This window comes from Heptranchias perlo, chromosome 4, assembly GCF_035084215.1.
Source record: "Heptranchias perlo isolate sHepPer1 chromosome 4, sHepPer1.hap1, whole genome shotgun sequence".
NCBI lineage: Eukaryota > Metazoa > Chordata > Chondrichthyes > Hexanchiformes > Hexanchidae > Heptranchias > Heptranchias perlo.
Window position 1 is genome coordinate 77,584,842 of NC_090328.1, and position 12,978 is coordinate 77,597,819.

The following is a 12,978-nucleotide window of genomic DNA, read 5'->3' on the forward strand; positions in this document are numbered from 1 at the left end:
TCAGCATATCCAAACCTCTGCTGCCTGTATCTTATCCAAGTCGGCTCCAGGTCCCCAACATTTCAAATTTTAAAAATTCTCATTGTTATATTTAAACCTCTTAACGGCCTTACCCCTCCCTATCTCTAACCTCCTTCAGGCTTACAACCACCTTTTTCTTCCCTGCCCCCCCCCCCCCCCCCCCAATTCTTTCCCTGACTCTGGCCCCTTGTGCATTCCTCCCCTCCATTGATGACCAGGCTTTCAGCTGCCTAATCCCCATGCTCTGGAATTTGCTCCCTAAACCCCCTCTGCTTCTCCCAGCTCCCTCTCCTTTTAAGACCCTACCTAAAACCCACTTCTTTGACCAAACTTTAGGTCACCCCCTCCTAAATCTCCATCTTTGGCTCAGCATCTGTTTTTTTGATTGTTTCTGAAGTACTCTGGGACATTTTTCTATGTTAATCGTGCTTATATAAATCCAAGTTTTTTTGTTGGCAGTCCTCTGGAATTTGATCTGCACTGTAACTAGGATAGATTCGACTTGAAGTGGTTCTGGAACATTAAAGGCAGTATAGAAAGCTTCAGCAGTTTTGGTTTGAAATCCATCAATGTTTTATATATTTGGAGGTTTTGATCATGTGCAGGGGAGGCATTGTTACATGTTTATCAAAGTAAACAGTGCTGTGGAGTAACACAGCTTGTGTTGAATCTTGTGCTAAGATTCAGAGCAGAATGAATATACAATAAAGTTTGATTTTGCTGCAGTGCTGTAATATGAAGCACATTCCTTTGCGCTTAACTGAGCAACTGACATTCAGTACCAAATGCTGTATGACATCCAGATCATCTTGTGTTAGGCAGATGCATTTGTTATTTACATTTTTTTGAAAAAAAGAGGGAGGCAGCCCCTTGGGCTGCTCAGTGTGCAATGTGACTTGCTGCTTGGAGAAAATAGCTGCTAGAAGTTACAACACAGCAACAGGCCATTCGGCCCAACCAGTTCATGTCAGTGTCTACTCTCCATACGAACAAATATTCCTAACCACATTCATCCATGTTATTCCCAATCCCTTCATCCCCTTTTCCTTCATCTGCTTTTCCAACCCAATCTTGAATATTGATACAGATTCTGCTTCAACCACTAACCCTGGAAGTGAATTCCACATTTTTATTCGTTCATGAGATGTGGATGTCGCTGGCAAGGCCAGCATTTATTGCCCATCCCTAATTGCCCTTGAGAAGGTGGTGGTGAGCCGTCTTCTTGAACAGATGCATCTGCAACAGGTAGATTAGTGAGGACGAGGTCAAGTAGGTTTTTCCTTTGTGTTGGTTCGCTCACCACCTGCCACAGGCCCAGTCTGGCAGCTATATCCTTCAGGACTTGGCCAGCTCGGCAGTAGTGGTGCTACCGAGCCACTCTTGGTGATGGAGATTGAAGTCCCCCACCCAGAGTACATTCTGTGCCCTTGCTACCCTCAGTGCTTCCTCCAAGTGGTGCTTAGCCTGGAGGAGGACTGATTCATCAGCTGAGGGAGGAAGGTAGGTGGTAATCAGCAGGTTTCCTTGCCCATGTTTGACCCGATGCCATGAGATTTCATGGGGTCTGGAGTCAATGTTGAGGACTCCGAGGGGCACTCCCTCCTGACTGTACAACACTGTACCGCCACCTCTGTGACAGGGTCTGTCCTGTCGGTGGGACAGGATATACCTAGGGATAGTGATGGAAGAGTCTGGGACGTTGGCTGAAAGGTATGATTCTGTGAGTATGGCTATGTCAGGCTGTTGCTTGACTAGTCTGTGGGACAGCTCTTTCAATTCTGGCACAAGTCCCCAGATGTTAGTGAGGAGGACTTTACATGGTCGACTGGGCTTGGTTTGCTTTTGTCTGTGTCCGGTGTCTAGTGGTCCGATGCCGGGTGGTCCGTCCGGTTTTATTCTTATTGTGACTTTCTGTAGCGAGATTGTACAACTGAGTGGCTTGCTAGGCCATTTCAGAGGGCAATTAAGAATTGCTGTGGGTCTAGAATCACATATAGGCCAGACCGGGTAAGGACGGCATGTTTCCTTCCCTAAAGGACATTTATGAACCAGATGGGTTCACCCCATGTATGAATAAAAAAATAAAGGGACTCTGTTCAATCTAAACATTTTTACCTGGTTAGCTTTGATGCCACCAGCATCATGACATCAGATGCGCTAGATCAGCTGGTGAATCTGGGTGCAGCTCACAAAACCCAAGAAAAAGTGGGGCTGTGCTGTCACCAGAACAAAGATCCTTTGTATTTACAAGTGCAGCTGGTGGTGGGAGAACGGGGCATTTGCCCTTTGGATGCACTCCAGTAACATAAATTTATATGCCTTAAGAGATGGTTGGATATTGAGATGTGGAAACTAGTCTTACCAGATTGAGCTAAGAAATATAGCCTTCCTCATACATATATATATCTTATAATCTTGCTGCCAGTTATTAGCATTCTATTGATTTGACTGAACTGTAGTCATCAGGATTTTTGCTTGTGAGGTGCGGATTAATGCACAGGCCTATGGGGTCTGTGCCCAGGGGTCCCAGCCAAATAGGACACCCCTGGCAAAACTCTCCATAATGCAGAAAAACTGCACACAACTGCTGCATCAGTTTAATATAAGCGTAGCATGTGATATGATTTGCTTTATTATTAATGCAGTATGTAAACATTTTATGGGTCAATTTCTTCATGCATTTTACTACACATTTGTGTTTTAATGGATTGGGGTGAGGAGGGAGGCAGTTGTGTGGAGGGTTCCCGAATGTTCTTGGTGCTCAGAGCCCCATGAATTCTTATCCGGCTCTGTTGTAAAGGTTTTGTGTTTATTTTTTGAAATCCCATAGTTCTAGCATCAATACCATAGGGGTTGAAATTCTTCTTCGACGATAGCACTAAACAGGCGATAGTGAATCACAGTCCGCTCTACAGCCCGCCCGCTCTGCACCCCGCCCACTCTACACCCCACCCGATATTCGTTTCCATTGAAGTCAACTTGTTTTGCCTGTTTTGTGCTACTGCTGAAGACTAATTTCAATCCCAGACTTTTAACACTTGTCACCACTAAAAACTATATTAATGTAATTGTTTCATTTTACTAAAATACACGTACACATTGAGATATAGAAATAATTTTGGAAGGAAACATCTGACATTTCTCTCATTTTCTATTTTTATACGATTCAGCTTGAAAACAATAATTTCAGAAAACAGATTTAAGAAAGCAAAATACAGAATCTAGTCACACATGAAATATTTAGTGATATGCTCTGACTTTTTCTTCAAATGTGTTTTTTTTTATGGTTTGCAGTTCACATTCTTGTATTGAGCATAGTCTTCACTTAAATCCCATACACCACTCTCTTAATATTGTTTAATGTAATCAGTTTTGCAAGTTCTATAACACAAAGAGGGTTTGATAGTTCACGCACTAGCTTGGTGTTTCTTTACAAAGGAAAGGTATTCCTCAACATCGTCAGGTGATCCCATAATGAGCGGAACTCGCTGATGAATAGAGTCTGGCTTCACGTCAAGTACTGGCTGGGCTCCTGTAGTGGCTTTTCCGCCAGCTTGTTCCATGATGAAGGCCATTGGGTTACACTCATACAGAAGACGAAGCTGTGGTTAAGAAACAATATACTTAAAATAATTATTTAAAAGATTTACCAGCATAATGACAACATCATTTGTGATACCCAGCAGTGAGCTGGGGACACATCACTCAGGTTGGCCAGTAGATAGCAAGAGGGGAACAGGTTACTCCTGATAAGTGGCAGTATACTCATGCTACGTAGGAATAGGAGTAGGCCACTCAGCCCCTCGAATCTGCTCCACCATTCAATTAGATCATGGCCAATCTGTACCTCAACTCCATTTTACCCACCTTAGTTCCATATCCCTTGATACCCTTACCTAACAAATATCTATCTATATTTATGTCACAGCAATCAAAATCGACAGCAGCAGCCTTATCTTTGACAGTAGTGTGATAATATTATTGATTTAAACTCATGTCTTCGGCAGCACAAAATGCCACCTTGAGGTGTTTTTTCCTGCACTGCTGCCTCCATAGAAGCCTCAGGAAAACCACCTTCTCTGGTCGTTCTTGGTTTCCACTTTGGCTGTGGGGCCACCTCATGTATATTACAGGGCTGTTGGCAAAGTCAGAGCTACCATCAGTGGAAAGTTGAATTGGTTCCGTAATAACACTGGCAACCACTGAGAACCGACTGCTGTAATTACAGTATTTCCTGCACCGCTGCTGCTGCACTGTTCTGGTGATAGCAGTGCCACTGGTTTATAATGCGGACATGCCGCCAAAGTCAGGGCTGCTGACGGCAGCTGTAATAAGGGGTGGGCTAAATAATTGGCATGAAAAGTTTAACAAAAGTATTAGCTGCCCCAATGGCTCAGTGGGTGACTACACTGCCTGATGTGGTAAGGAACCACACAGACTGGAGAGAACGCGGGTTCAATTCATGGTCTGTGCTGATTTGGCTGATCTCAGACAGGCAGCAGTAGGGATAGTATAATTGGTCTCAGTGCCCTAGTTGGGGAGGGGAGATGTCAGCCAGGATTCTTGCTTCTGATAGCTAGCTTGAGGATGATGACGCCTTAGCTAAGATCAACTAACTCAGCACAGACCAGAAATTGAAACTGATCTTCCTGATTCTTAGGCCTCAGTAACACCTTGCAGAGCATTTACCAACTGAGCTACTGGAACCCTGGGCGTCCTCCTTTACCACGCAAACAAGCAAGAAAAAGCATATTTCTGTTTACTTATGCTGCAATAACAGTGCTAGTGTTTACATCTAAAATAAAGCACAGGAGTGAGATCATGCAATCATAACAGGTAAAAACCTACCTTTCCTTTTGGACTTTTTTTGCTGGCAGGATACATGAAGATTCCTCCGTACTTGATTGTACGATGAACATCTGCCACCATAGAGCCTACATATCTTGAACTGTATGGAGCAGTACCATCCTGCACAGAGAACATGCATAATGTAGGTGAATGCAGGTATTCTGAAAAACAGTGAAATACACTGTGAATTCCACTTAATTGAGTACCCATCCTGTAGGTATATATTATTCTCTCCCAATTTTCGCTTGAAGGCAGTAACTTGTTAGGGTACAGTTTCATAGGTGCCGATCTCTCTCCAGTACCTCATCCAAGGGACCATTCTCAATGTATGAGCCTAAACAGTGAGGCCTGGAATTTTCTCAATGTGATTTACAATGGACTATTTTTTAAAAAGTGTAGCATCTGCCAGTGGCCTATGGAGGGAGATACACAGAAATTCCCTGGGTATTTACACACCCATTGGCTCAGGTATTGGTGTAAAATTGGTGTAAAATTGGTTTAACTGGCTGAAACAGCAGGAAACTTCTATGCAGCCTCTTAAATGCAATGTTCAGCCTGTGCTCTTGAATAGAACACGGAGGGACAAGCCGCTAAGACAGAAATAGTGCATTTCTCTCTCAAATTACTTCACTGCATGTCTTATCAATATTTTTATTACACTTGGACAGAATTATGAATATTCACGTGCCATCTGTGCCCAGAGGGCAGCACGACATGGCAATAAGCCAGAAAAGAAGAACATGCTACCTTACTCTTTTAGACCTCCAGGTCCTCCTGGAAGGCAGGATGAACAGGCTCTTGGGTATGGGTGCCACCAAATTAGCCAGAATTATTAGTCATGTCACCTGAAGGGAAGTGGCACTGACACTGACTGCCAGTTCCCTCAACCCCAAGACTGTAGAGACGTGCTGCAGGAAGTTCCACATCCTCACCAGGGCAGGCAAAGTAACACACTGCATACCTCTCCCTTTTCTTCCTTGCTCACCCTGGGCACCAATACATTCTTGACCCTCTTAAAGCTCCTATGCCACTTGTCACACACTCCTCAACTGCTAGCCTTACCCTCGGTCACTCTATTTTCCTGCAGGACAAATTGGCGTTCAGTGCCTGCCACAGGCAAGTCACTAGAGGGGGGGGGCTTCCCAACCTTAAGTATCTCAACCCCTTTGAGGTGAGAGGGTGCTCTATGGGCACCTTCAGTGTGACGTGGGTACCGTTGATGGCCCCCACTTTGGGAAACCAGCAACCCCATTGAACTGTGTGGCCTTTTCTGCTGTGTAACAGCAAAGTCAAAGCTAATGAAGTTCGCTGCTCTGTTGTACAGAGCGTCAATGATCTGGCATATATATGCCCTTACTACTCCTTGGCTTATCTTGCACAGATCACCGAGGCTGCATGAAAGGAGCTTGAGTCATGAAAGTTGAGGGCAGTTGTCACCTTCATAGCCACTGAGAGAGCAGGGCGGGCATATGAACTAGTGGCCTGAGATCTTCACGCAGCAGGTCACAGAGATATCCTATTGCAACTTTTGAGAAACAAGGGCTTCTGATTCAGAGCTCCTTAGAGAGGTCCTCATAGCATCTGTGCTGCCTGTAAATTCCTTCGGGGGTTATATCTGGTGGGCTGCATTCTTCTGGTATGCTGTCTGACTTTTCTTCCCTCCAAACTTTGCAGGTATGGCCTGGCTTCTCTGAAAGGGCGGGGGATTCTTTGAGATTTTCATGGAAAAGTTGGGGCACCGATAATACAGTGCTATGGAATCATTCATCGGGGCATTCGGCAAATCTCGCCATTTTCCAGAACCTGTGCTACTCTTCTTCCTCCTTCATAATAATGCCCAGGGGCAAAGCCATAACTGATCCTGAGTTGCTTTGACTCTGTGGGAGGGAGGCTTGAGGGTAAAAAAATCTTCAGATGGGCTGACCCGTGTTGAAAGAATATTTCCAAATAGCAGAAATCAGAAGGCAAAGTTTGCAGACTCTTTAAAGCTCACAAACTCCATACTTCTGCTTGGTCAGGTGACACAGACAACGGTTCCGACTCATATATTTGGACTTAACATACCAGAATGTAATAGGGGGGTAGATCCAGGAACCTCGTATCTATAGCACCAATGTCTGAAGAGCACACATATGCCTGAGTACACTTGAGGAAGTGATTTTGTAGAATCATACAGCACAGAATGAGGGCATCCGGCCCATTGTGCCTGTGCCGGCTCTTTGAAAGAGCTATCCAATTAGTCCCACTCCCCTGATCTTTCACTGTAGCCTTGCAGATTTTTCTTTTTCAAATATATATCCAATTCTCTTTTGAAAGTTATTATTGAATCTGCTTCCACCACCCTTTCAGGCAGTGCATTCCAGATCATTACAACTCACTGCGCAAAGAAAATTCTCCTCACCTTCCCTCTGGTTCACAAGCGGCCCAAATTACTTAAACCCGAATTTCCTCGCTAAAAATCATTCCCACGTTGTTCTAGCACTGCTAATGCACCGAAAACAACAAGGAAATTCACCTTGAGTGCTGACAAGCTATTCAATCATGGAAGGTGTCACAACTGAGCCCAATCCTGTCCAAACCTAGTATCCACACATGTACTTTCCTGCAGTAGTCATTGGATGATGATCAGTAACGGGAACCCTTGCCGACTCTTTCCCTATCTAGCCATGGATCTTGAGGCCAATTGCAGTGCCTCAACTAGCATTAATTTCGCACAGACAAATGATTCAACCTGAGATCTTTCTGGTCTATGTGGTTTAGCACCACACAATGCAGTGTTACCAAGCAATAAGAGGGGAGTTCCCTGTCAACACTTTAAAAGCCCGATGGAAACTAATTAAACCTATTTTCTATATGTAATGTATTTGCTTTGGTTAACTGAATACTGTACTTACAACTTAATAATCATTTGTTGTTGCCAAGATTAGATATCTAGACCGTGGAATGCAAACAGCCACATTCAGCTCTACGTTCTATCTGGCTGGATGATAACATACTGGATATGTGGCAGGCCACTGATTATCAACACTATTCCGCAAGTGGCCCAACCACATAAACCATCAACATTTTGTAATAGTTGGTTGATCAGTTATTAATTGAAAATGTTTGGCAGCTTTTGTTTCCCTTTTTTAGAAGCTTGACATATCAAATCCCTTTTGTTATTTACCTCACCCCTCCCCTGCTTTTTCACCTTAAGCAGCCGTTCATTTTAGGGTACAGTTCCACGGACATCAGGGCCCTCTGGTATCTCATCTAAGTATCCGTTCTTCAAGTGTGAGCCTAGACAGAAGCCCAGATTGCTGCCCTTCAGATTACCTCCATCATAGGCACTGCAGTTCCAGTAGCTGTAAATAACCTGAACTTTCATTTTACAGGAAATCCCTGCCCACTTTAGTGTCTGCCTTATTTTCGATTGTCATTTATGGTGGACAGCACAAGCACCTGTCCTAAAATGGACAGGTGTAATAAATCAGGTGGTATTGATGTGGTGATGTTATGTGTCATTTTCTAATTTCCACTCAGCAAACATGCCCATAAAAAATGGTTTTGCTCGGCACCACAGAAAAGCCAGAAAGAAGTGCATTTAAAGGGCCCGGCAGGTACTTTCCAAGGACTCATAGAAAGCCTATTTCTCAGGTGTGTTTTTTTCTTTTTCTACCGGCAACTGCTTAATCATCTAAATTTGTTCCTTTTGCCATAAAGCTCCCATTTCCACCTCCTTCTCTCACAACCGAGCCCCCTGCCCCAGTTCTAAGAGAGCACATTGGCTAATTGGGGAATCCCTTGCATGTTTTTTGGAGGAACAGCAGTGAAAGAAGGCCAGACTGATCAGCCAGTATGCTGAGGAAGATGGAGATGAGGACTTCATGGGCACAGGCATGAAAAGAAAACCTCTGGCATCACACAAACAGCTGTACAAGATATTGGCAGACCTGCCAAGGAGTTTTACCACTGTGGCTGAAAGTGTGGAGGTGTCCTCTTCCAGCCGGGTGTCACGTCGCATGGCATCAGCGCTCTGCAGTCTAATCTGAAGAGTGTGGCCACCTCCAGGGAAGTTGCAGCTGGGCCCACACAACAGGAGTCCATGTACACATGCTTTGCAGCTTTGGTGGAAACTCAAACAACTGCCATGTATGCTCCGGGCTCCAGCTTGGAGAGACATGTGTCCACCTTGAATAGATTGTGGATCACATGGATAGGGGCTTTCAAAGGAGTCACTCATCTTCTGCAGTCTGCTCTCCCACAGATCAGATAGTAACAGCTAAGACTGTCATCGGCCATTACCATGCTGCACTTTCTCCCCAGTTATTACAATGCCTAATCAATTATCAGACCACCACCAGCCCAGTGAAACAAACTGATATGTTGGACTGGAACCATGATTTGGGAAGCAGTTGGGAGGGTGAGGCAAGGACAAGACTCATATCATAACTACTTTAATATATCCTTGAGATTCGAGAAAACCAGAATTATTCCCTGCAGGAAGCATTCCACTTCTCAGGACTCATGATGAAACAGTTGATAACAAGTACAAAAAGCGTGATAGAGAATCGGCCTGTATTTTGAGAATGCATAAGTTAGTTTAAAAGTTAAGTTTAGAACAGGACAATTTTTAAAGTCTGAACTACGTGAGAGTAGTCTACAACAAAAGGCATCAGTAACTGATAGGGTTATGTGATTAAATGCAGATAGCATTATATAAGCAGGCCAGTATTCATGGTTATATGAATCTGGGTTGAATAAGGGAGCCTATATTAGCAAATTAAATGCATGGAGCCAGCACACCGACTTCACTCTGACTACAGAAGTACCAAATCTAAAAGTACCTGTAAACAAAACTTAGCCTGAGAGATCACCACAATTGTTGGTTGGTATAAAGCCTCATAGCCAAAATGGCCATAGATTTTGTTTTGCTTTTTTTTTCAATTTTCTCCCGATCTCTTCTGAATAACCTGCTAACTCTTACTATTTTGGTTCACACAGGTACCAGTTCCCATTAAACCATGCCCCATTCCAGGTATAGTATGGTTATTGGAGTACTCTGAGCCCCGAGATGAATCTGCCAACACATTATCTGCAAAAAGAAGCACTGAAATTCTTTCAGAATGATTGGGTCAGCAACGAGATGAATAAGAATCCAATCTTTTTTGGTGGTACTGTTTGAGGGAGGAAAATTGATCAGAACAGAGGGATCAGCGAATAAAGTCACTGCACGCTGCAACACTCCTCATGAAGAAATCACAGAGCTTCTTTCAGTGGCACTCATACTTCACCGCATGGGTGGTAATCTGATGGAGCAGATCCCCAGCCCATTATAGAACCCTCCCAATTTTTCTTCCATTGATTTCAATGGAAACCCTAAAGGTAAGTACCATCTACCACTTAGACATAGTTATCTAGAGAATTCCTCCCCTGCCTCAAGCATTTTTAAGAGTTTTAGTATTAGCGAGTCCCTGTAGAGTGGAAATGATTAGATGATGACATCTGGGAGGATATCCTTTGGCATGGTGGATCTTCCATTGATCGGTTCAAATTAAAGGTTAAACTGAGGTCCCTTCTCTGTTGGTCCAAAATGGACAGTAAAGGTTCCATAGTACCATGTGAAGGAGCAGGGAGTCCTCCCGGTGTCCTGATCATCATTCCTCCCTCAATGAATGATATCAAAAGAAAGAGATTAGCTTTTCATTCATCTCGTTGTTGTTGCAAACATTGTAAAATAATTTCACTGTTTCTTTTTGCAGATGATGCGTTTATTACCAAATTCACCTAGGGGCCCAGTGCACTCCAATCACCATCTTGAAGAAGGGGTTAATCAGTGGGATATGGTGAGGGTACTAACCAGTGACCATTGTCCTGGAGGGAGGCGGTAAGCAAGGTATCTGGCATTGAATTAGTACCAACACAGATGCTAAAAAAAATCTTTGTGAAATATTGCTATTACAGAATGGCTGCCACCATTTCAGAAGTAATTCATTATGTGAAACACTTTAATATAATAAAATAGATAAATGCAAATATGCTCTTTTTTAAATTTGGGTTTTAACCACTTTCCTCAAGATTAGAGTGGAGAACACGGAATTAGGTCATGTCAAAATAACCTTTGGATCAGCAGTCTTGTGATCATGTTGAACAAGTGAATAGTGTGGTACTAGACTAAACAGCAGGAGAAAACATTCTAATACATAAAAGAAGATGCAAAGAATGAAAGTTAACTTTACTTCATGTGCACCTCTTTTCTTGGAAGTTATTTTTTTTTTGCCTGAGGCAATTTGATAATGTGGCACTGAATGTTATTGTGGATTGTGTGACATTAATGGCAAGAAGCCATAAACTAATACTATTATTTCTGGGAACACCCCTTTTTTCATATTGCTAACAGCACTGAAATCTGTTGTGACAAAAATATTTGGCTAACGATTTCTTTTTTTTTCTCTCTGCTATGCTTCTTAATTTAAACAGGTTTTTAAAATGCCATACTCAAGGTGGGAGTCATACATTCATTTAAAATAATCTCATCTAACTGGGTATATGTTTAATCCTTAGGCCAGGAATTTCCTCTGAGCTTTTCCTGCTCTGCCACCATAACTTCGCCAGAAGTGTGGTGGAAACCGCGTTTACGCAAGTAAATGGGATTTCCGCCTCACTTCCGGCAAAGTTACGGGGGTGAAATAGGAGCAGCTGCAAAGAAATTACTGAATCGACTCCAGGCTGCTGTTTTTGGACTGATTTCAATATCTTGTTCTTACTACTTGTTTCTGACAATAACTCTGTTCATAAATAAATTTGTTCAATCATTTGAATTATTACAAAAATGCTTGGCATCATCTGAAGTGACTTGAGGCATGTTGGCATTTTTACGTGTTATTTTGTAACCAAAAAAAATGGTCACCGATAGTATGCTATCCCAAGTCACATTTCGGTTCACAGGGAGTGAAGACCTGGATAAACTGGATAGCCATGTGGTGAAGGAAAGAATACTAGAGCCTGGCCTTTAGTTGCTTCCAAGCATTTATTCACAGTTTCCTCTTGCACACCCACACCCTACCTAAGCTCTCCTATAAAAGGATCCAAGAGAGTCCCCAATCAATACCCATCACCTGAATACAATTAACCCCAGTGAAACAAATCATACAATTAACACCTAGGACCCTGACTCCGGATTGCTGTTTGTTTCCTGCCCCATCTGTGCCACTATCAGGAGCTGATCTTCCAGCCATTATCCATCTGCGCTTTGAAATTCTCTCCCAAAACCACTTTGCCTTGTTATCACTCTCCCCATCTCAAAAAAATCTATCTCCTCATCTGCGCATTAGACTTCTCCTCCTAATTTTCCTCCTTTTCCTCTTCAGTATCCACCTCTTCCTTTGATATTCCTTTACTTGAGAAGTGATACATAACTACAATTTACTGTCTGTGCTGTGTTATCTTATCTCAGGCTGGGTGGCAGTTACAAGTCCTATAATTGTTTGAAGCACCCCTGGGTAAGGGAAGGGAAAATTGCCCAGGATTCCTTCATCACAAAACACTGACCCCCCTTACTGGAAGTGTTTATGTGTGGATACCAAGTGAAGAGAGAGTCAGGCTCAGCTACGATGCCCACTATAAACAGTTGTAAGGAGTCGCACAACACCGGGTTATAGTCCAACGGCTTTATTTGAAATCACAAGCTTTCGGAGCTTTGCTCCTTCGTCAGGTGAGATGGAAAGGTTTAGGGAGGGAATTCCGGAGCTTAGGGCCTGGGCAGCTGAAGGCTCGGCCGCCAATGGTGGAGTGATGGAAATCGGGGATGCGCAAGAGGCAAGAGTTGGAGGAGCACATAGATCTTGGAGGATTGTAGATCTGGAGGAGATTACAGAGATAGGGAGGTGTGAGGCCATGGAGGGATTTGAAGACAAGGATGAGAATTTTAAAATTGAGGCGTTCCCGCACCAGGAGCCAATTTAGGTCAGCGAGCACAGGGATGATGGTGCGAGTTAGGATACGAACAGCAGAGTTTTGGATGAGCTCAAGTTTATGGAGGGTGGAAGATGGAGGTCATCCAGGAGAAAATTGGAATTGTCGAGTCTAGAGGTAACAAAGGCCAAGCTGAACTGAGACATGGGCGGAGAC

The 12,978-nt window shown here is 43.5% G+C and overlaps 1 protein-coding gene across 1 annotated transcript in view; it reads right to left on the reverse strand.

Annotated features, from left to right (window-relative positions):
* Positions 1–3,154: 3,154 nt before the first annotated feature.
* The window catches only part of LOC137321042 (fructose-1,6-bisphosphatase isozyme 2-like), a 46,737-nt gene continuing 36,913 nt past the window's right edge, over positions 3,155–12,978 (reverse strand). The window contains exons 6-7 of the mRNA XM_067983183.1: positions 4,870–4,989; positions 3,155–3,623 (exon numbers count right to left, since the gene is read on the reverse strand). Of these exons, the coding sequence (XP_067839284.1) occupies positions 3,429–3,623; positions 4,870–4,989 (315 nt within the window). The 3' untranslated portion in view covers positions 3,155–3,428. The remainder of the gene's footprint in view (positions 3,624–4,869; positions 4,990–12,978) is intronic.